Source organism: Sinohyriopsis cumingii, chromosome 11, assembly GCF_028554795.1.
Source record: "Sinohyriopsis cumingii isolate HCF-2022 chromosome 11, ASM2855479v2, whole genome shotgun sequence".
Taxonomy (NCBI): Eukaryota; Metazoa; Mollusca; class Bivalvia; order Unionida; family Unionidae; genus Sinohyriopsis; species Sinohyriopsis cumingii.
In genome coordinates, this window is record NC_142971.1 from 34687648 (window position 1) to 34707889 (window position 20242).

Genomic DNA, 20242 nt, shown 5'->3' on the forward strand with positions numbered 1-20242 from the left:
ATTGCTGGGCCATTCGAGGGACAAGGGGAATTGAACATGGGGAATAGAGTTTGGGCTTGTCTAGGGACAAGGGGAATTGAACATGGGGAATAGAGTTTGGGCTTGTCTAGGGACAAGGGGAATTAACATGGGGAATAAATTGCGGGGCTTGTATAGGGACAATGGGAATAAATCGTGGGCCTGTATAGGGACAAGGGGAATTTAACATGGGATTTTTTTTTAAAAAAAATTAAAAAAAAGGGTAGGCAATGGAAAGTCAATCTCTTTTCGAGACCTATGGGTGGCCCTGAAAAGGGCCTTTGGTTTCATCATCTTCTTCTTTTATTTCCTCCACTTCTGTAGCCATCTTCTAACTTTTGCCATTATTCCTGTCTTCTTCTTTATTTCTGATTCAGGTATCCAGTCAGGATGACCTATCGCTCGGAATTTCTCCTGTATTCGTATCCAGTTATTGTTGAGTTTCTCAAAGCTTTCTTTTCTCTTTCTATTTTCTTCTTCTTTTCTTTCCTTAGTCCACTTTTCTTTGATGTTCTTTACCTCTTCCGTCATCACTTTCCTCATTACTTCCTCCGTTTTTGTCAGCTGGTCCAACCCCCATTTTACGTATCGCCACTCCGTCCAATTCAATATCTTTTCTAAGAAGCATCTGACTTCGATGGCATTTTCAAGTGCTTCCTTTAAACTTCCCACTCTTACATAAGGCGGGTCAATCAATCCTCTCAGTCTCTTTTCCTCTTCTTCCATCATTCCTGTTACTATCTCCTTTGCTTCCTTCAAATTATTAAAACAGTCAAGACACTTTTCTAATTTGAATTCTTTCTCTATCTTTTCCATGACAAACGTAACATCTACTATCCAATAATAAATGCCTATCAAATGATTCAATAACGCTGTTGCTACCACCATTTTCTTTGTCTTTATTCCGTGGAATGGGTTCTAATGGCTAACACTGTTAGCTTTATAGTTAAAGCGCGGACGTGATGGTAAACATCCCCCTAAAACAAAGTTGATATTACCTAGATTATCACTTAAAACGCGCGGACGTGAAGGAAAACATCCCCTACTTTTCTCATTTCATATGATCTACTATCCACATACGTGAACCAGCAATAAACGAACCCCAAATCTACTATTTACACACGCAAATCATTAAAAAGAAATCCATAATCTACTATCCACACAATCGTACGTGATCGGTTACAAAACCCAAACTATACTCTCCACATACGCTAAGAAACAATAAACAAACCCATAATCTACTATCCACACAATCGTACGTGAGAGGTTACAAAACCCAAACTATACTCTCCACATACGCTAAGAAACAATAAACAAATCCATAATCTACTATCCACACAATCGTACGTGAGCGGTTACAAACACAAACACACAAACACATACGCTAAGAAACAATAAACAAACCTATAATCTACTATTCACACAATCGTACGTGAGCGGTTACAAACACAAACACAAACACACAAACACATACCCTCACACTATGAAAAAGAGTCAGTGTTTATATTCACACTACTCTACCTACACGCATTGGCAAATCGATTGTTATTTCTTTTCTAGAGTATTGGGTAGCCCTGAAAAGGGCTGTTGGTTTTTAACTCCAGATGCACCTATCTAATGCTGGCACCTTCCTGGCCTGGCGCCACACACACATCTTCTTCCCCAGTCTCTTTTCACTCTTTTTTGGGGGAGAGCAGAGGCGGGATATGTGGCTTCAGAATCCCAATTTTCTGTCTCTGGGATTCTGAAATTTCTTCTCTCCTTTTCCTCCTCTTCTTTTTTTCTTCTTTCCTCCTCCTCTCTCATCCTTCCCTCTTCGACAATGGCCTCCGCGGCCAGTTCGTTCAACAGGCGCCTGGCATATTCCAGGTGCATCTGGAGTTCTAGAAGCTTTACAATTCTGGTATTCATTCTCTTCATCAATCAACAAGGGTAGCTAGACTGCCCAGCGAGTTTCAATTTATACTGAAAGCGCGGACGTGATGGAAAACATCCCCCTAAAACATAAAATTGATCTTACCTAGATCATGACCAAAACAACGTGCGGACCTAAAAGAAACACTCACTCACTTTTTTTATACTACCCATTACTATTCTAAAAATATTTCATTAATCACTTCAATATACTATCCACATACGCAAAGCAATCCAATCAAACCCCCAAATCTACTCTCCCCACACCTCAAACAGCCAAAAACATGATCTTAATCTACTATCCACACCAACGTACGTGAGCACTTACAAACACACAATCCTATACACAAACACATACCCTCTCACTATAAAAAAAGAGTCAGTGTTTATATTCACACCACTCTACCTACACACATTGGCAAATCGATTGTTATTTCTTTTCTAGAGTATTGGGGTAGCCCTGAAAAGGGCTGTTTTTTTGTTTTCTTGTTTGCTATGGCAATCTTTTAGTTTCTAAGAATGCGACGTCCTCTGAGGATAGACTTTCTGACGATAGGTCTGCTTCTTCGGAAAGAGAAGAAGAACTCTTTGGTGTCGATACGACAATCGACAAAGCCTCTCTCTGGTTCAGGTTCCTCCTCCTGCTGCTGCTGCTGCTGCTGCTGTTGTTGTTGTTGCTGTTGCTGCTGTCTCTGAAGTCTGTACTTCTCTGTCCATTCTTCTTTCTCCCTGTTCACTTCTTCTCTGAAGAGCTCTTCTATCAGGTCTTCAGTGACTTTTAGCATTCTCACATTCTCTATCTCTTCTGGCTTCGGTATCAGACTGTGTCTGACCCTGTGCAAATTCACGTAGGATTCGTTTAGCTTAGCTAGTTTGGAGCACTTCTTCGTAGGAGGATGAGTCGACAATGGATGGTTTGACTGGAAACTTCCCCGGTTCTTAAAGTCAAAGCGCGGACGTGAAGGAAAACATCCCTCCACGGTTTTTTCAGCCGCAACGTTCAATGAGTGTCATGAGAGGGATAGTAAGAAGTCAAAGAGCATAAATCAACATTCTTATAGCCAAACAAACCACAAAGGCATTTTTTTTTCAAAACACAACATTTTTTATTCAAAATCACTTAACACTAACCAACAACTCTAACATTTTTTAACAATAATCCACCCATATAACATCAAACATTTTTTCAAATGACAAACATTTTTTTTTTAATTCATACTCTACTTTAAACAGGGCTGACAACGTTGTGAATGAAATTGTGATTTCCACTGTTGGAAGTCATTAGGCCATTGATGGACACTACGTTTCCTAGCTTGAGACAAAAAATAAGCATAATGGTCACAAAACCATCGATCTACTTTCACATCGTTTCTAGAAGAAGAACGAGGATTAAAATGAGTCACTAAATGTTCTAAGGAATAGCCCAGGCTGCGATGATGCAGAAAATACACACAGTACTGTCCGCACACCAAGGAATCTGTGCCTTGTAATTTCACATTATTGAATCGGGTAGTCTGAGCATTTCTTCTCATAAAGTCAATGATATCGTCTTCCAAAGGGAGCAATCCGTACGAATCAAAATATTCCACGCATCCTTCTTGAGGAAAGTAGACGACTACCCAGTGGGTTCCTGGGAGATGACTGTCGTCCGTGTTGATGACATAAGCTTGATGGTCTTGAGGTTTGCGATGAGGGAGTTCATCTTTAGCACAGACGACAGGATTCCAAGAAGCCGTGTACGAACTGTGGTTCAAAAGGTAATAAAGTTCCCAGGTATCCATGTTTTGTTTTTTTCTTCTTCACAGGTAATGATAAGTCATCAATTCGATCCTGACTTTTTGCTTGAAAATGTCTGACAAGTAACCGTTTCTTCGTTTCGTCTCCTCACTCTGATTCAGGAGAGCTTCGATACGATGGATCTCTTGAGTGGTTAATGGTGGACAAGAATGTTCACGCACGTCTTTATACCACTGATGCCACACGACTTCGTCCGAGATGAGACTCCAAGCTTCGTCCAGATACTCGTCCAGTTTTTCTTCTTGACTCAACATCAGGCATTTATCGTGTTGAATTTGACTGGGATGATCGTTTTGACATCCATAGCAATTTTTCTTGATCAATTCCGTCATTTTTTCGACCAAGTGTTTGGCAAAACAGGAGACTAAATGGGCTTCTTGTTCTGGCCATCTTGACTTCATCATGATCACTTCTTCGAATTGTCTTGGGAATCTTCTTCTTCCACGATCTCCTTACATTCCATCTCCAAAGTTTCTCCACTAGGTAAAGAGGGATAACAGTCTTCCATGGCTTCTAATAGTCTAGAATGACTTCTCTCAAACTGTTGATTTCTATGGTATTGTCGAATTCGGCATACAGTAGGACGTTCACCGTCTCTGTTAGATTTGTAGTAAACTGAATTTCCACACGAATCTGGCCAGATTTTATAGGGTGGAAATGTCCCTCGTCGCTGCCTTGGTCTGGAGTGAAATCGAAAGCCCACAAAGCGTAGCCTCCTGCGTAATCCTTGTACGTAATGCCGTGACTGGTGTTGGTTCCTAACTGACCAGTGGCTTCGTACAGGGAAAAGTACGACCTCAAGTAATTCTTCTTGTCAAAGTTAGGTTCGAAAGGTCGGGTACACAAGGTCTTGCCATCGCGACTGACTTCGATCTTGGACACGTCAAAGTGTTTAAAGTGGAAAGGATTTTTAGCCAAAGCTCCGTTGAAGGCTGTATTCTCGACGATACCAAGGATCAAACGTTTGGGTAACTGTCCTTGGAACAGATGATCTTCGATCATGGATCGCAGACCCGTAGGAATGGTGAAGGTTTTCACTTCCACGCGTCGTATGGGATACTTGGCGGTCGTTCTGCTCAACGTCTGACTGATGTCGTTACCCACTTTAGGTAACACTTTCACGCGTCGTACGTAGAGCCTGGCTTCCTCGATGACAGTTTTGCAAGCACTAGTACCTATTAAATGGAAAGCGGCACTACTACGATTCAGTCTCAGGCGGAGATTCACTCCGTTCAGCAAATACTTTTCTTGTAACCACATGTCCAAATGCAAACGATCCATCAGTTCTAAACTATCTCCACTTTTGATTCTGTCTCTTCGTTCTACAAATCCCGCATTGTGTTCTTTGGTTGTATTAATTTCGAATTCTTCAAACCGGCCTGCATCGTCAGCTTCCCATACCACACAGGCATTGAGATGAGTGTTCTTGGCGTCTATTCCGTACGTCAAGAGATTTTCCAGGTACGCTCGATAAGAATAAGTATCCATGCTGCTACTGATTAGTTTGTTATTCAAGTACAAGTCCACTCCACTAAACAAGGAATGCATGAAATTGTTGACGGGAGCTATTACCTCATCACCATCTAGGGGCGTATTATCCTCATCGACAACTTTGACTTTCAGGTACAAGTAACTGCTATTCAGATCGATGTAATCTTCGGGCTGTCCCTTGATTTCAAATCGATGGGAGCTGAGGCTGTCAAAGAGGAGATGGGATGAAATTCCACCCACTGGGATTCTTGCATGGTCATCATGGTGGGGGGCATGGCAAACAGATTCAGCTCCGGCTTGGAACAAGCGCAAGATTCTCGGTGCATCATTTTGTTCTTTCTCAATAATCGAAAACGTCTAAGTCTCGAACGGTTCTTCTTTTCTTTGTCTTTCTAGCTTTAGACGTGTGAAGTCTGGTGAATGGGTGTTTTCTTCGTCGTCTCTTTCTGCCTTGTCCTTGCTGAATGCCTGACTTGGTAGCGTGCAGGGCATTTATAGGTGTGTCTCGTCGGCCCAAAAGATCTTTGCCCGTTTGCAGCAAGACATTTTTGCCTGCCCTCATGAAGGCTTCTTTAGGGTTTTGTTTGTCGATGATGACATTTTGGAGAAATTCTTTGCCTTGCGTCAGTGCCGCATCTTTCAAGGCGTGCAATCCGCGTGTCACCATCGGTTTCAAGACTGGGGCCACCGAACGAAAGGCCGATTTCAGCATATCTCCTAAACCGTGTCCTCGCTGTCGAGCAACCCCTCGGTACACTGGATACATGACTTACGAGTCGTGAGAGAACCGTTTTCGAAAATGGAGTTTCACCGTGACTTTTCCTTTGGTGAATGGAACATTTTGTCCCAGATCTCCTTTTACAGCAATGTTGACCGTGTCCAAATACGACTTACTGACAGGAAAATAGTGAGGATGGACAAATTCGCGGTGAACGTGGTAAGTGTTTCCACCTTCCTCGTCAGCGTTCGTGGCAGAATCCACTTTGAAAGGAATGACACGCAGTAACGGTACGGAGGTGTGTCCCACCACGTTGTACTCCACCACATCGGAGTACACAAACATCAAATTCAGTCCTTGGTTCAGTTCTACCGGGGTACGAAAATACTTGGCAAAAGACTCGTTCTCGGAAATGACTGGTAATTCGGGTTTTTGTTCTACTTTCTTCCTCAGCTCCATGTCCCCGCCCAACATGGCAAACAATTCAGGACAAAATAAGAAAGACATGATTTTACTCCCGTCAAATTTCACGAAGAAGCGACGAGCTGATTTGTGGTATTCCATGGTGACACTTTTTTGACACTTTCCAAAGCTTTCAGAAGCACGACATTAAACCTGGAGGCTATGGTGCTGACCAAATGTTGACCACTAAAATAATAGCCTGGGGGAATGAACAAGTGATAGGTGGTGTACTTTTGATTTCTTGTGCCAGGGGTTTTCTTGTCATATTTGCCATGGGTATCCAAGTACTGTTGCATTTGCTCGTCATAAACTTCCACATCAAAAAAGTTTTGATTGGGAAGGACATTGAGGACTTGGGTCGGGTGAATCATTCCCACTAAAGCCACTTCCCAATGGGCTTCGTGATCTAAGGGGATGGCCTGAGGTAATTTGGCCGTGTAACAGCACAACGTGTTGTTGGGAAACACCTCCATGGAACTGTCACTGGGTAAGGTTAAGTAAAATTGGTTTTGGTGACTCATAATTCCAGAGTTCTGTGGCTGTCCGAGGGGTTACTGGACGTCAGAGGCGTGTCTCCGCCTAAAATGGGGTTCTGGTTGTGGTTGGAGTGGTGACTGGCACTGGCACTGGACACAAGGTTCCCGTTCGAGGAGAAATTCAGGGAGGGATTGGGAACGAGGTAACCGATGCAACTGCTCAATAAAATGGTCCACGATTGTTTGTCTCCTTGTTTGCAAACTCAAATTGGCAATGGCTGCCCCGATGACACAATACACCACGAAGATTTGGCAGAAAAAGACGATTTGCGTTTTAGGCACACGTTCTCCGCACCACACCCACAAAAGTTGTTTTTGTAAATCTTGCACAGAAGAACTAGGTGAAGGAGTGGTCGACGTAGCTGCGTCTCTGTGAAAGGGCATGATGGTCACTTCTTTTTATAGTCGATGACTTGCGAAGCGTCGATCCAAGAATCAAAACTGGGTGGATATCCTTTCCAACGTACTTTGACTTCTTTGACACATCGTTTGCCCACTTTACGGGTTCTGCGTTCGAGAATGCTTTCGATATCGTACAAGTCGTCCTCTTTTTTGGTGACACGTTGTAACTCGGGTAAGTAAAACGTTCCTTTGAGCACTTCTCCGTTCATGTCTTCCAATTTATAGACGGCAGAATGACGGCCATGCACTCGTCCAGTGACATGAAACAATTCGGTCGTCCAGTTAGGTAAGTAACCTTTGTCGAAAGTGCGTTTGGTTTTGCCAATGCGCACCCAATCTCCTACGGACAACACTCCACTTTTCTTGGGGACAGCCCTCGTCGGGGACGTACCAAACAGGCGCTCAAACACCAACACTTCGTTGTCGGGAGTCACTTCTTGCGGGGCACGTCCGATGCTTCGATGGTAAGATTGGTTGTACGCTTGCACCAGGTGCGGTAAGATGTCGATGTACTTCAGAGTGTGGTGATGCGTAAAATATTTCCACATGCGTTCTTTCAAAGTGCGTTGAAAACGTTCCACGATGCTGGCTTTGGTTTCGGGATTCTCGGTGCTAAAAAAATGAATGTCACGTTTCTTTAATTCTTTTTGGAAAGCTTGGTTCAGAAATTCGGTGCCTTTGTCCGTTTGCCATCGAAGAGGGTGACGACCGCTTTGTTTCAACACTCGTTGCAGGGCTCGCACTAACTCGTTGCTGGATTTGGATGTCAAGGGCACGACCGAGACAAATTAGGAAAAGACGTCGATTACACAAAACAAATATTTGTAGCCACGATTGTAGCTGGCCAAATGAGAGACATCGCCTAAATCGGCTTGCCATTGATGATCAATGCCTTCCACTCGGGTGCGACTTCTGGCAAACTTGCGTCGAATGGGTTTGTGTAAAGTGTAGGTAGCTTGTTCTTGTAACCATCGTTGCACTTGAGGTAAACGGAGACTTTTCAGTTGCATTTTGGCAGCACGATACAATTTTTGAACTCCTGCGTAACCTGCAGGATGCGAGAGATCGTAGTAAATGCTGGCTAAGACTTTTTTCATTTTTTTGTTTTTGTGTGTTAATAACACACCCACTCTTGGAGGATGCTACTCTTTTTCTCTTGGGGTATTTTCTTGGATTGCAATGCTTTGCGTGTGCGACCGGCAATAGGTGTCGAAGAGGAGGATGTCTGAGCGGGTGATATCGGTTCTTGTTTCACTTCTGTCTTCACTTCTGTCTTCACATTCTTTTTCTCTTGTGAGGAAGAAGGGGTGGCCATCATCTTTTTAATCCATCCAATTCTGGAGGTAGGTGGTGTTGTTAACTTGCGTACTTTTTCTGGTGGAGTTTGAAACCCTTCTTCTTCTTCTTCTCCTTTTTCTGTCTTGGTCACTGGTAGTGGTGGTACTGGTACTGGTGATGGTGCTGGACTTTTCATCAAGGTCTTAAAATCTTTCAGAGTGGGTAGAGCTGTTTCGTCTAAAGCTTTCTGGTGAAAGAGTTGCAGTCGTTGCAAGAGTTGACCGTACTTTTGCGATTTTTCTGTTTCGGACAAATCTTGGCAATCCATCAAGGACTGCAGTTCGTGTTGTAACTGAGACATCTCGCTCAAATTGGGATTGGGAGGTAAATGCGGGGTGCGTTGTTCTTGCCACCGATGGTATTCCATCCATCGTTTGTAAGGCACTAAAGCTAGTTTTCGTCCTTCCATGGGGTTGTCAGGGGTCGATTCTGAGATCTTGGGACTTCCGAGGGCCTTTTTATCTTGCTCCCACCAGTGCTCACAACACGGTTCCCAAGACTCCTTTCAGTAAGGGACCTAACAAGAGGGGTAAAATGCCTCCACGTTGGACCAACATCTTCTTCTTTTGAGGAATGGGAATTTTCTTTTCAACCATTTGGCGAAGAACGTGACGATGTTTGCCTAAGCATTGTTTCTGGTGTTTGGACAAAGGGATCGTACCTTTCAAGACGTTCAAACAGCATTCGCACACGGTATCGATGACCTCTTTGGAAGCTGATTGAATGAGTTTTTTTCGTAGGGGTGGAGAAGCTGTGGACAGGACAGATAACATGTCCCCATGTTTGACTAAACGTGGAGGCAGTCCTTTCCTTTTCTTTCCTTGGGGCTGTTTAGAAGAGGGATGTTTTCTGGAGGGTGACATCTTTGAGTCTTCAGCACCAAAAACACTGATACCCCGACTTGGTCACACAGCTTTTTTATACTGGAACACGTCGCCACTGATTGTCTTTACGTATTATCAACTTCAGGACAGGCATGACGCAACGGACTAAATCGAGCCAGTTCTTGCTTGGACAAATCCAGTAAACTTTGTAACATGCCCGATCTTTCTTGGACTTTGATTTTGGGAGAAGGTACTTTGTGAGCAGCAGCCACTGCCACTAAATTGGAGGGTCCTGCCACTGGGGAAGTTCTTCTTGGGGTCATCAACGGAGAAGTTCTTGGTGTGATCAACGTCTCCAAGTACTCTTCAGTTCTTGGTGTCATCAACGGAGAAGTGGATGAACTTGAGGCTGCCGGAGACACGGTCACCGCCGTGGCAGGTCGTGGTTTGCGAGTGTAAAGTTGCGTCCTGGCCGAAGTGCCTCTCTTGCGACTAGTTTTCTTCTGTGGACTTTTCTTTTTCTGGGGGCTTTTCTTTTTCCGGGGTGGTGTCTGGTAAGAGGATGGTCCCGCCACTGGAGAAGTTCTCCTTGGGGACCTGGTCTTTTTCTTCTTCTTGGAACTTCGTTTGACTTTTTTCTTGGGGAGAAGTTTGGGGGCATTAGGATCCCATCTTAAGAGAGAGCGAATGATGACCCCTCCTAGAGTACCGCTCCCTCCAGGTTTCAAAATGATTTGTTTTTTGGTTTGAGTGTCGATGCGGGGATTGGCCAGTTGGGTCAAAGCGACTTTGTTTCGATCAAAAAAGCGTTTGGTTTGATGAGGAATCTGAATGATTCCTTGGAGTAATTGACGTGCCGTCACCGTGAACCATCGTAATACTTCTTTAAGACTAGCTTCTAAGACACGAGCTCGTATTTGTGGATTTTTTTCTCGACTGATGCCATACAAGGCACGAATCAATTTGACGGGAAGATGCGACTGAAGGGACGTCATGTTCAAAATGTGTGTGAGAAAGACGAAAAGGGTCTGAGCTTTTTATAGATTTTTTTTGTGGAGTGAAATTAAGTCGAGGACGGACGTGTACAGGACAGGCCCTCCGTCTTGGCACCAGTGGTGAAACAAGTGGGTACGAAATCGCAAATCCTCGGGGGTCGTAGGTTTCAAATCGACGAGTAAATAGGCGTGTGGAGTTTGAGTGGCATCGTCGTACGCCTGAGTCAGCCAATACGTTCCTAACTGTTTGGCTAAGACTTGCACTTGCGATTTATCTCGAGGGCTTTTAAACAAGACCACGTAATGCGCATTGAGACTGATGGTGCGATGGGCTTTACTTTGTTGAAACAAATTTTGGGTGATGTAAACGACACTGGCATTACGGTGATGCCCTTTGCGCGTGAACCACAATTTAATTTCTTCTTCGTCTTCTCCTAACATGTCGTCAAAAATGACCAAATGGGTTTGACGGGAGTCAGAGACGATGCCATCGTCTTCTTTAGGAATGCCTTCCACAAACACGATGGAATCGCCTTGACTTTCTCGCAAGAGGCTGTACGCCGATTGCAACTCTTTGTAACACCACACGATCCGCTGAGGTGGCCGATCGATCAAATGATGTTTATGTTCGATCAAACGTTTGACGAATTCGGTTTTGCCTGAACCGCTAGGTCCAGCAATGAGCATGTTAAAGGGATGACGAAGATACAAAGCCTCCCAACTGGCACGATCTAAGTGTTCGTCGATGACTTTGACAGTAGAGGAAGAGGGAGCAGAGACAGCAGAGGTAGCCATAGTGTCAGGAATGTCACTTGTGACACAAAAACAAACAAGACGAGAGTTTATATACTTTATTCAGAACACGTTTATTGAATGTTTTAAACATGAATACGAAAGACAAAAATACATAAAAGCCAAAGGCTTAATTACAAGGATAAAAGTCACATGATAACCGTTAACGTGGAATAAACACAAGTGTCTGTACAACATGTTTTGGGTAAAGTTCTGTCCAGTTCTATAGGGGGTAAGGTCACACAAGTGTCCTCCCGAATGGGTCTTTCAGGCCTGTCCACGACAGTCCTGTCCTGGGTGACGGGTTCTTCTGGCACCGTCACTAACACAGGTTGAAAAAGTAGCAAGGCTCACAATCGCATTCCACTTCAGAAGCCCCACACTTGAATTGTGCCTTTCTAAACTTGTTTTGTGTTTCTCTGAAAGTATTCATCTTGTTCGCGTGGTAGTCACAATGAACTATCGATCTTGCCTAGGGTTCCTTTTTATATACAGACCAATACCGACGTGTCCATACGGTAAGGTGAAATGATTGGAAAGTCGCACTCGCTTCTGGTACACGATTTAATAGACTTTTTCCAAGGGTCGACTGACGATGTGGTGAGTGGGTAAACGTACAATCTTGTTGGGTTGATAGGTGGTCACTTTAAAGTGTTCATCCTCTCCCGATTGCAAGGCTTCTTTCAATACCCCAAAGTTGACCACACGACTGGTACCATAATTCAGAGTCAATCCTTTCACTTTGCACGTCGTGTGCACTTCTCCTTGTGGGTCCCGGTATTCGTAGCCGTAATTTTTGGGACCGCCACTGACGAAACTTAGAATCTTGTCGTCGGGATGTTCGTCTGTCCAGGCTCCTAAACGGTCTCCTTCGATGTCAGGGTGCTGTTGACTCGGGTGATCGATGTAAATGCAACTGTCCGTGTCAAAGTACAGGGCGCGTTCCCCTAACAGTTCTAAAGCTTCGTACAATTTTAAGCGAGCATGAGCTGTCACGTAAGCCGCAATGATGACATTTCCAAAAGGGTCGTCTTGTACAAAGTCCAGATCTTCTTCGTAATTGACCAAGAGCAAATCCTCACGAACGACGTCCACGTGTTTCATGTATTTGGTATTGTCGGGAATCATCTGGAAGTACCGGGAAGGTTCGGTCAAATACTCCGTCTTGGGTAAACACGGTCGTTGTGCCATTTTTCCCCACAAGCAATTTAACATCACTTTGGCAAACGATCGCCTGCCTTCGTTTTTCTCGATGTGGTCTAAAGAGATGCCTTCTTGTTCATAGTATTTCTCTTTAAATTTTATTTGGTCTTCGGGAGTGTGACACCAGGAAGGATAGCCGCTGGGTTCATGCTTCAGTTTCAAAAAGGCATCCACGTAGTCGGCGAAAATGCCTTTCTGCCTGGGGTCACCCTTGTGGTATTGTTGTGTCTTGGGAAAGTGACAAATTTCGTACACTTCCAACAGTTGGTATCCCATGTCCAGAGCTTTGAACAATTCTACGCTGACCCAGGTTCCCGTCAAGGCCCGTTCTTCCTCGGTGTGCTGACAAGGCTGATCTTGGTTGCACGTTTCGGCACAAGTACGACACAAAGGAAACATCAGTTTGCCTTGGCAATGGTGAGGTAACACAGGATGGTTCAAGTCCGTGAGAGGCAAAACTTTATATTTAATCAGACCTTCGTATTGTCGAATGTTTTTCAGGTCGATGTGTTCCGTCAACAATTGTGGGTGCCCTACAGGAAAGCGACAATATTTGCACACGTCCAAGTATTTCATTTCTTCTCCTTTCTCTTCGTCGGCTTGGTACAGCAAACAGGTGGCATTGGTCCTTCCTCCGTACAAACTATCACTCGGGTTCAACGGGTCCATGAACTGGTAACTTTCCACGAGGCGTTTAAACTCGGGATCGGTTTTCAAACGGTGATCGTATTCGTGTTCCCACATTTCCACCACTTGGTATCCTTCCTGTTCTAACTTTAGGCGTCGCTGACAAGTGGCCTGGTACAAGTCTTCCATGGTCCGTTGTAAAAACTGATTTTTAGTGCCACGGTCAGGGTAACAGACGGGACATCCGTGAAATAAGCAACCGTTAAACTCGTACACGATCTTGGGGTTTTCTAAGTCCCAGCCATCGACCGAATACGTTCCGATGGTCTTTTCACCCCCTCCGTTGCGGGCATGCTGAATCCACTTGTCTTCCTTGTCGCACAAGTAATGTAACCAACGTAGGGCTTTGACCGAGTATTGACGTTTGACATAGTGGGTCGTTTGAGGACTGATGACAGCCACGGTGTTTTCAGGCATGAATCGTTGTCGATAAACTAAGGAACACGCTTTGGCAATGGTGCAAGCTTCTTTCAAAGGATCGACCCCTCCATGTTCCATGAACAGTTCTCGAAATTTTTCACAACATCGCCGTAAAATGTCCACGTCGGAACGACAATACTTTAACATTTCTTCCTGAAAGTCGAAAGTGTCGGAGGCGTGAGCCTGGTACCAAGCGTAGAAAGCTTCTCTTTGTTCGGTACGCATGTTGTCGGGGTCGTAATAGTGAGCCTCAGGTAAATGGGGTAGAACGGCGTGTTGATTGGCTTCCGTATTGAAACAGTGTGGAAAGTACCCTTTAGCCATTTCTGTCATTCCAAACGTTTTAGGCATTCGTCTCAAAGGCATGGCCAAGTAACTCATCGAATCTTTAAACTGTACTTGTCCCACTTGCATGAAAATGATTTTGGCTCCGTTCAAAGTGACTTTAGGACGTTCGGTGCCTTGTTCCGTATAGTATCTCAAAAGAAACTGTCCATCGTATCCGGAGAAATTGTGAGCCATCACCGTGGCATGACGATGACAATCTCCGTAACGTTCGATGTCCTCTTGGCTCCACGTCTTGTCGATGGTGTCTAAGACCCATTTGGCAAAATCGGCTAACGTGTTCGGTCCTCGAAAGATTTTTTCACGCCCTCCGGGAATCTTACTGCAGTGAGGGCAATGACTGAAGATAGGTTCTTGAATGCACTTCTCGCACGCTCGATGAGCCACGCAGAAATTAGGAACGTGAATACCGGTCTCTTGCATGCATTCGAAATCGAAAAAGATGAAATTGCCTTTCTTCTTGTGACCGTCCTCTTTCTCTGGTGGGGGTTGGTATTTTTGGTATTTTTGCACGTAGCATTGGTGTTCCAAGTCCAAGATGTGATGACAAATGTGACATTTTTTTTTCCTGAACATACGTGTGCCTTGGCACTATTGGTACGTATGCCTTGTCCACACGTAGGGCACAATCTCAGCAGTTGACAAGCACATTTCCGCTGTGAACCTTGCGTCTTCAAATGTTGTTGGTAACAGGTATGGCTGACAAACGTGCGCAGACAAGTTGAACAATGCACTTGTCCTTCGCTCAGACAGGGTGGAGAGGCCAAACATCCTGAGCATTTCCATCCACAATGCTTGTGTTGCTCTCGATTGTTATAGCCATAGTCACATTTCTCACAGTAATATCTGTATCCCAGGAATCCGGTGATACTGGTAATGGTATCGAAATGGTCATCGTGATAATAGACATGAATGTATTTTCCATCCTTAAAGTCTTTCCCTCGAAACAAAAGAGGCCCGCGCATTTCTTGAGGGTACACTTTCAAGGTGTATCGTGAAGCTAGGACATCTTGCAATGTTTGCATCTCAGGAATGCCACAGGGTTTGTCTTTGGGCAAGTCGGCTTGTCGTAACAGGAGTTCTGGTTCACTTCGTTGTTTGGCTTGGTCCGATTTTCGAATATTCTTCCAGGCTCTTTTCCATTCTACCGTGTCATTTTTGTTGGCATAGGTTCGTCCCACCACGATGGCACGGGCTAAACACATCTGGTCATGAGGGTTGTTAATTCGGACGAGACTTGTTTTGGTGTTGCGAAGGTCGTCCACCAATAAGACCTTTTTGCGTCCAGTCCCTTGAGGAGGAGAGACGTGGGCCATTTTCAGTGTGGCTTTACCATCGGTGATGTCAAACTGATCATTAGATTTTTGTACGTGTTGAATCTTGTCCATGACTTTGGAAGGGTTTAGTTCTGCGGGTCTGCTAAACTCGATCCAAACAGGGGATTTCAAGCTGTCGTGATCTATGGATAGTGTCAAGCGATCGTCTTCTTTGGGTTGACATTGTCGCTTGAGTGCGGTGAGCAAAGAATCCCACATCTCGATGATAAACCCTTCTGCTTTCTCCAATGGTACGTCGGACTTGAAATCTTTAAACTTCACTGTGTAGGTGTAAGCCGTGGTTCTAAATTTTCTAGAGGAGCGCTTTTCCGTCTCTCGAATGGAATAGTACTTTCCAGGGTTGACTAAGGGTGGTGAACTTTGTTTAGAGGGTTCGGATTATGGTTCACTCATGTCCTCTTCAAAATCACTGGCATGAATTTGTGCCAAGACTTCAGCTCTGGTACGAGGCGATAGATCACGTTTCTGCCTCTTACTTTCTTCTTCTTTCTTCTCGAATGAATAGGATCGTTTCATCTTGAGTGCAAAACGTCAAATGACTCAAGTTTAAACACCATAGACTAATTTATAGTCATGGCAAACCAGCGTATATAAAAGGGTGTGTGTCTTGTCCTTTCACTATTCATTTCACTCTCAAACCGAGCACAACGATGGAAGAGACTAGCCAAATCGAACGTTTCATCAGAGCTTTGCGAGGGGTCATTAGAAAATTCTCTTCAGACCACCCCACGGACTACTCTCCTTCCTTTCGAGATAAAAGTCAAGATACTTGCTATATCTGTCAGAAGAACGGGCATTGGTCTTCAGAGTGTCCAGACCGTCAAAAAAGAAAACAAACAGGGGCTAGAAAAGACAAAAGTCAAGATACCTGTTATTATTGTCAAGAAAAAGGACATTGGTCTCCAGATTGCCCATAAAAGAAACAAGAGGAGTCAGAAGAAAAGAGGGATTCTTCAGAAGAAGAGAGAGATTCTTAAGAGGAAGAAAGCAGCCAGATGAAGAAAAAGAAACAGGAGAAGAAAAGAAGAAGGTAAGAAAGTGAGGAGGAAAAGACTGTGACGGTGAAGAAATTGAAAAAAAGAGAGAGTAAAAAAAGAAACAGAAGAAGTGAATGTAATTTATAAAGTGTTCTGTTGTGAATTGTGAATTGGATTGTAACTATGGAGAAAAGAATACATTAATTATATAAGGTAAGTGTCTTTGAGTTTTGATTTTAAATAAGAAGCTACACTCACGCACTCATACACAGACACGTACTATAAGGGTAAAATGTTTTTTTTGTTGATTTTTGAGTTATTGGCAAATTGAAAGGCTATCTCTTTTCGAGAGAAGTGGGTGGCCCTGAAAAGGGCCTTTTTTTGGTGTAGGGGTGAGTTTAAGCGATCAACTTTAACTGCCTTAAGCCTTTGCCACGGCCGAGGCCTACTTCTGATGATGATGATTGGGTTGAAATCACTAAGGGTGGTACGGTAGGCTTAGTCACAGGGTTGGCGTGTTTAGCTCGGGAAGGTCGTATTCTCTTCGGTCGTGATAAAGAAGTCTGATACATTTGTTTCAGACTTCTTAACTCCGCTAAAATGTCCAACAATACCGTGGCCGTTTGATTTTCACCCTCTTGTTTCTTTGCTGCTACTTCTTGTTGTTGTTGTTCTTTTTTCTTACCTCTTCTTGTTGCTGTTGCTGTTGCTGTAGGAGAAAAGCTTGTTCCGCTTCCTTTTGTCGTTGCATAAATTTCTCCAATTCTTCTTTCTGTCTCTGTCTAAAATTCTCCACTTGCGGTAATGAAGAATGAGACGAAGGTTCCGGAACAAATTCTTGCGAGGTAAGAAAATCCACAAAATCCCAATGTACCTCTTCTGAAAGTAAGTCCGGGTTCCCTTTGGCGGTCTTCACTGCTGGTGCACCCCAGTGAATCGTTTTCTGAGTTTCCGTCATGTTGAATCACTGTCACATAGATTGACTGCACACAGGCGCTAGCGAATCTATATAGACCACGTGACGTCACAGACTGCTCTCTTCGGATTGGATGCGAGCTGACTGAATTTTGTAACGCGTGTTTGGATTGGTCAATGAACGCAATCCGTTTCAATCCTTCCTACCCCTATAAATAAGCGCATTTCACTGCATTGATTCACCTGTTCTCGGCGCCTCAAGATGTGGACCACAGTCGAATCATCCACCCTTGGGTCTTCAGTGATGTTTAGGACGGACATGCTCATGTATGTCCGATCCAAGTGGACCGTTTTCCACAAGTCAGACACCAGTCTGTGGATACAAAGAGTGTACGTGGAGAGACAAGGTTGCCTCAAGAGGACACTGATTTATGGCCCTCGAGTAAGACGCAGCTTGAGGACAAGAAGATGCCGCAGATGCCCTTTATGTTAAGGGCATATTAACATAAATCCAAAGGCCCTTTTCAGGGCCACCCATAGGTCTCGAAAAGAGATTGACTTTCCATTGCCTACCCTTTTTTTTATTTTTTTTAAAAAAAAATCCCATGTTAAATTCCCTTTGTCCCTATACAGGCCCACGATTTATTCCCATTGTCCCTATACAAGCCCCACAATTTATTCCCCATGTTAATTCCCCTTGTCCCTAGACAAGCCCAAACTCTATTCCCCATGTTCAATTCCCCTTGTCCCTAGACAAGCCCAAACTCTATTCCCCATGTTCAATTCCCCTTGTCCCTAGAGTGGCCCAGCAATTTTCCCCATGTTAAATTTCCATTGTCCCTAGAGTGGCCCAGGGGTGTTTTTAATGGTAATTCCCATTGTCCCTAGGGTGGCCCCATTCACTACTTCCACTTCCAAGTCAATATAATGAACATTCACCCAGCAGTGATCGCCTTGTTTTGATTTTTAGCAATCGATATCAGGAATGACAACTTGTTCGAAATGTGTATTGTGAAAGGTGTATATTCTCTTTTATTGAATACTTTTGTACAAATGAAGTATTCATGTACTGTCAGAGTTATCTAACAAACTTCAACTGATTTTAATGAGATCCGGTGAATCCACATAGGTTAGGAATCATGCAATGGCAACCGAAAGAACACTGAACTTGTCAACATAATCACATCGAGACAAACATCCATGGATGTTTAAATCAAGAAACTGTAAAGAAATTTAATAGGGTGATTGATGATGGTCCAGAGCTTTGGATTTTGATCCTAAACCAGCCACGGAGAAAATTGTTAAAGTTTAAGAAAAAACTACTGGTAGATGAAGTATGCTATCAGTGGAAAATGTTTATTTGTTTCTTCTTCCAGTGTCTTGGGAAACTGAATAATTTGAAATGGAATTAAGCTAATAAAATAAATTATTACAGAAAAAGAAATGTAATCCCTTCCTTTATCCATTGTAGCTGCACACAAAAGTAAAAAAATTGCGAAGCAAAAGCTTGAAATTTTTTATAGTTGTTACATCACTGTTACAGTAAAGCAACAGCCTTAATGTGTCAGATGTTTATTATCATACTAAATGTTGCACGATCAATCAGTATTAGCAATCTGATGTTAAATACAATAGTGACAATATACATTCATAATATTCTAAATTATTGCAATGGTAAAATAAAAAAAAAGTATCATTTTAGTGTTGGGACTGCAACTTTTTCAAAGAAGCAGTCCTGAACTGCAACTTTCAAAATCCTATGTAGAACCATCACAGTTGGTCCCCTCTCTGGATGAATTTGATATTAGTCCCAGTTTCTGGTCCATTATTGATTCTTATGGTCATTGAGTCCACGATCTGACATAATAAAATCTATGTAAAACAATTGAAGCCCTTGAATATCTAATTATCTGGATTATAGAGATCAGTTATTTATAACAGAACATAAATAACATTTAAAAATAAATTAGAAGTAATTACATAATTTAAATACAAACCAATATTTCCTTGAAGCCTCTTCTGAACCTTTTTCATGAGCTTATAGATCACGGTGGTATTAGGTGTGTACAACAACGTTTGATTCGGCTTTGACAGATTGAAAGTTGCAAGATAAAATGGTTCATAATGGGTGTTCTGGTTCACGTACTGTGAATCTGACAGTGAGCGAATAACAACAAGAAGTAACGCAAAGGCTACTGGAATTATGATCTCAAACACCGTCACACAAACTTTTCTCTTCTGCAATACAAAATTCTTCCACAAAAGAAGAATAAGTTGTCTACCCAACGAGGCCATTTTGATTTTTTTTCTACACCTCCTATAATCGGTTGCTAAACCCTAGTCTTCTCAGAATATCCTTCAGTCTTCAGGCGCAGCTATACCTGTAACTGATGACAGCGAGTAGAAAGAATGGCCCTCTAAGATCGATCACTAAACCAGTTTGTCGATGTTTCAATGGTTTCAAAGAAATGTTACGATCATCGTAATTTTCACGTTAGCATATTGGAAGCCATCACTCATACCCGGCAGAATTCAAGTCCACGAACACTAGACTAGTCCAGAACTGGTATAGCGTACTTTACTTGGAAACTTATGTAGTGAACTCAGGTGAAGATCCATGCGAGACGTTTTAGGTTCATATGTCCTTAAGAATAGTCTCGTGACAACCATAGTTTCATGAGATCCGGGTATAACTGCACACACACGGTTAAGCCTTAGAGCACTGTATTGGACGATGGCCATTCAAAGTTGTATTTCATAATTCTAAAGGGCCAGGAAGGCAGTTAAGAACCTCTTGCATCGAATATTCGGTACCAAAATTCCTTTTCAGTTAATTGTTCATAATGTAGATATATAATCTGAATTTTATATAGTTTTAGTACACTTAATTAATATCATTATTTCTACGTAGAGTGCTTATTCATTATCCACACGTTTAACGCGTTACTACTTCCTATCAGTGATTATTTAAGTTTAATGTATCGATCTAGTGATACTCTGCTATACTACTTTACTGTATCCAGGATATAGTATACTCGGGAGTATAAAGTTAAGTTACATAAAGTTATGTA

At 43.1% G+C, this 20242-nt stretch overlaps 1 protein-coding gene across 1 annotated transcript in view; it reads right to left on the reverse strand.

Moving 5' to 3' along the window:
• Positions 1–19852, reverse strand: part of LOC149787903 (phospholipid-transporting ATPase ABCA3-like) — a 162951-nt gene extending 143099 nt beyond the window's left edge. The window contains exon 1 of the mRNA XM_089974151.1: positions 19169–19852. Within this exon, the coding sequence (XP_089830277.1) occupies positions 19169–19466 (298 nt within the window). The 5' untranslated portion in view covers positions 19467–19852. The remainder of the gene's footprint in view (positions 1–19168) is intronic.
• Positions 19853–20242: the final 390 nt, after the last annotated feature.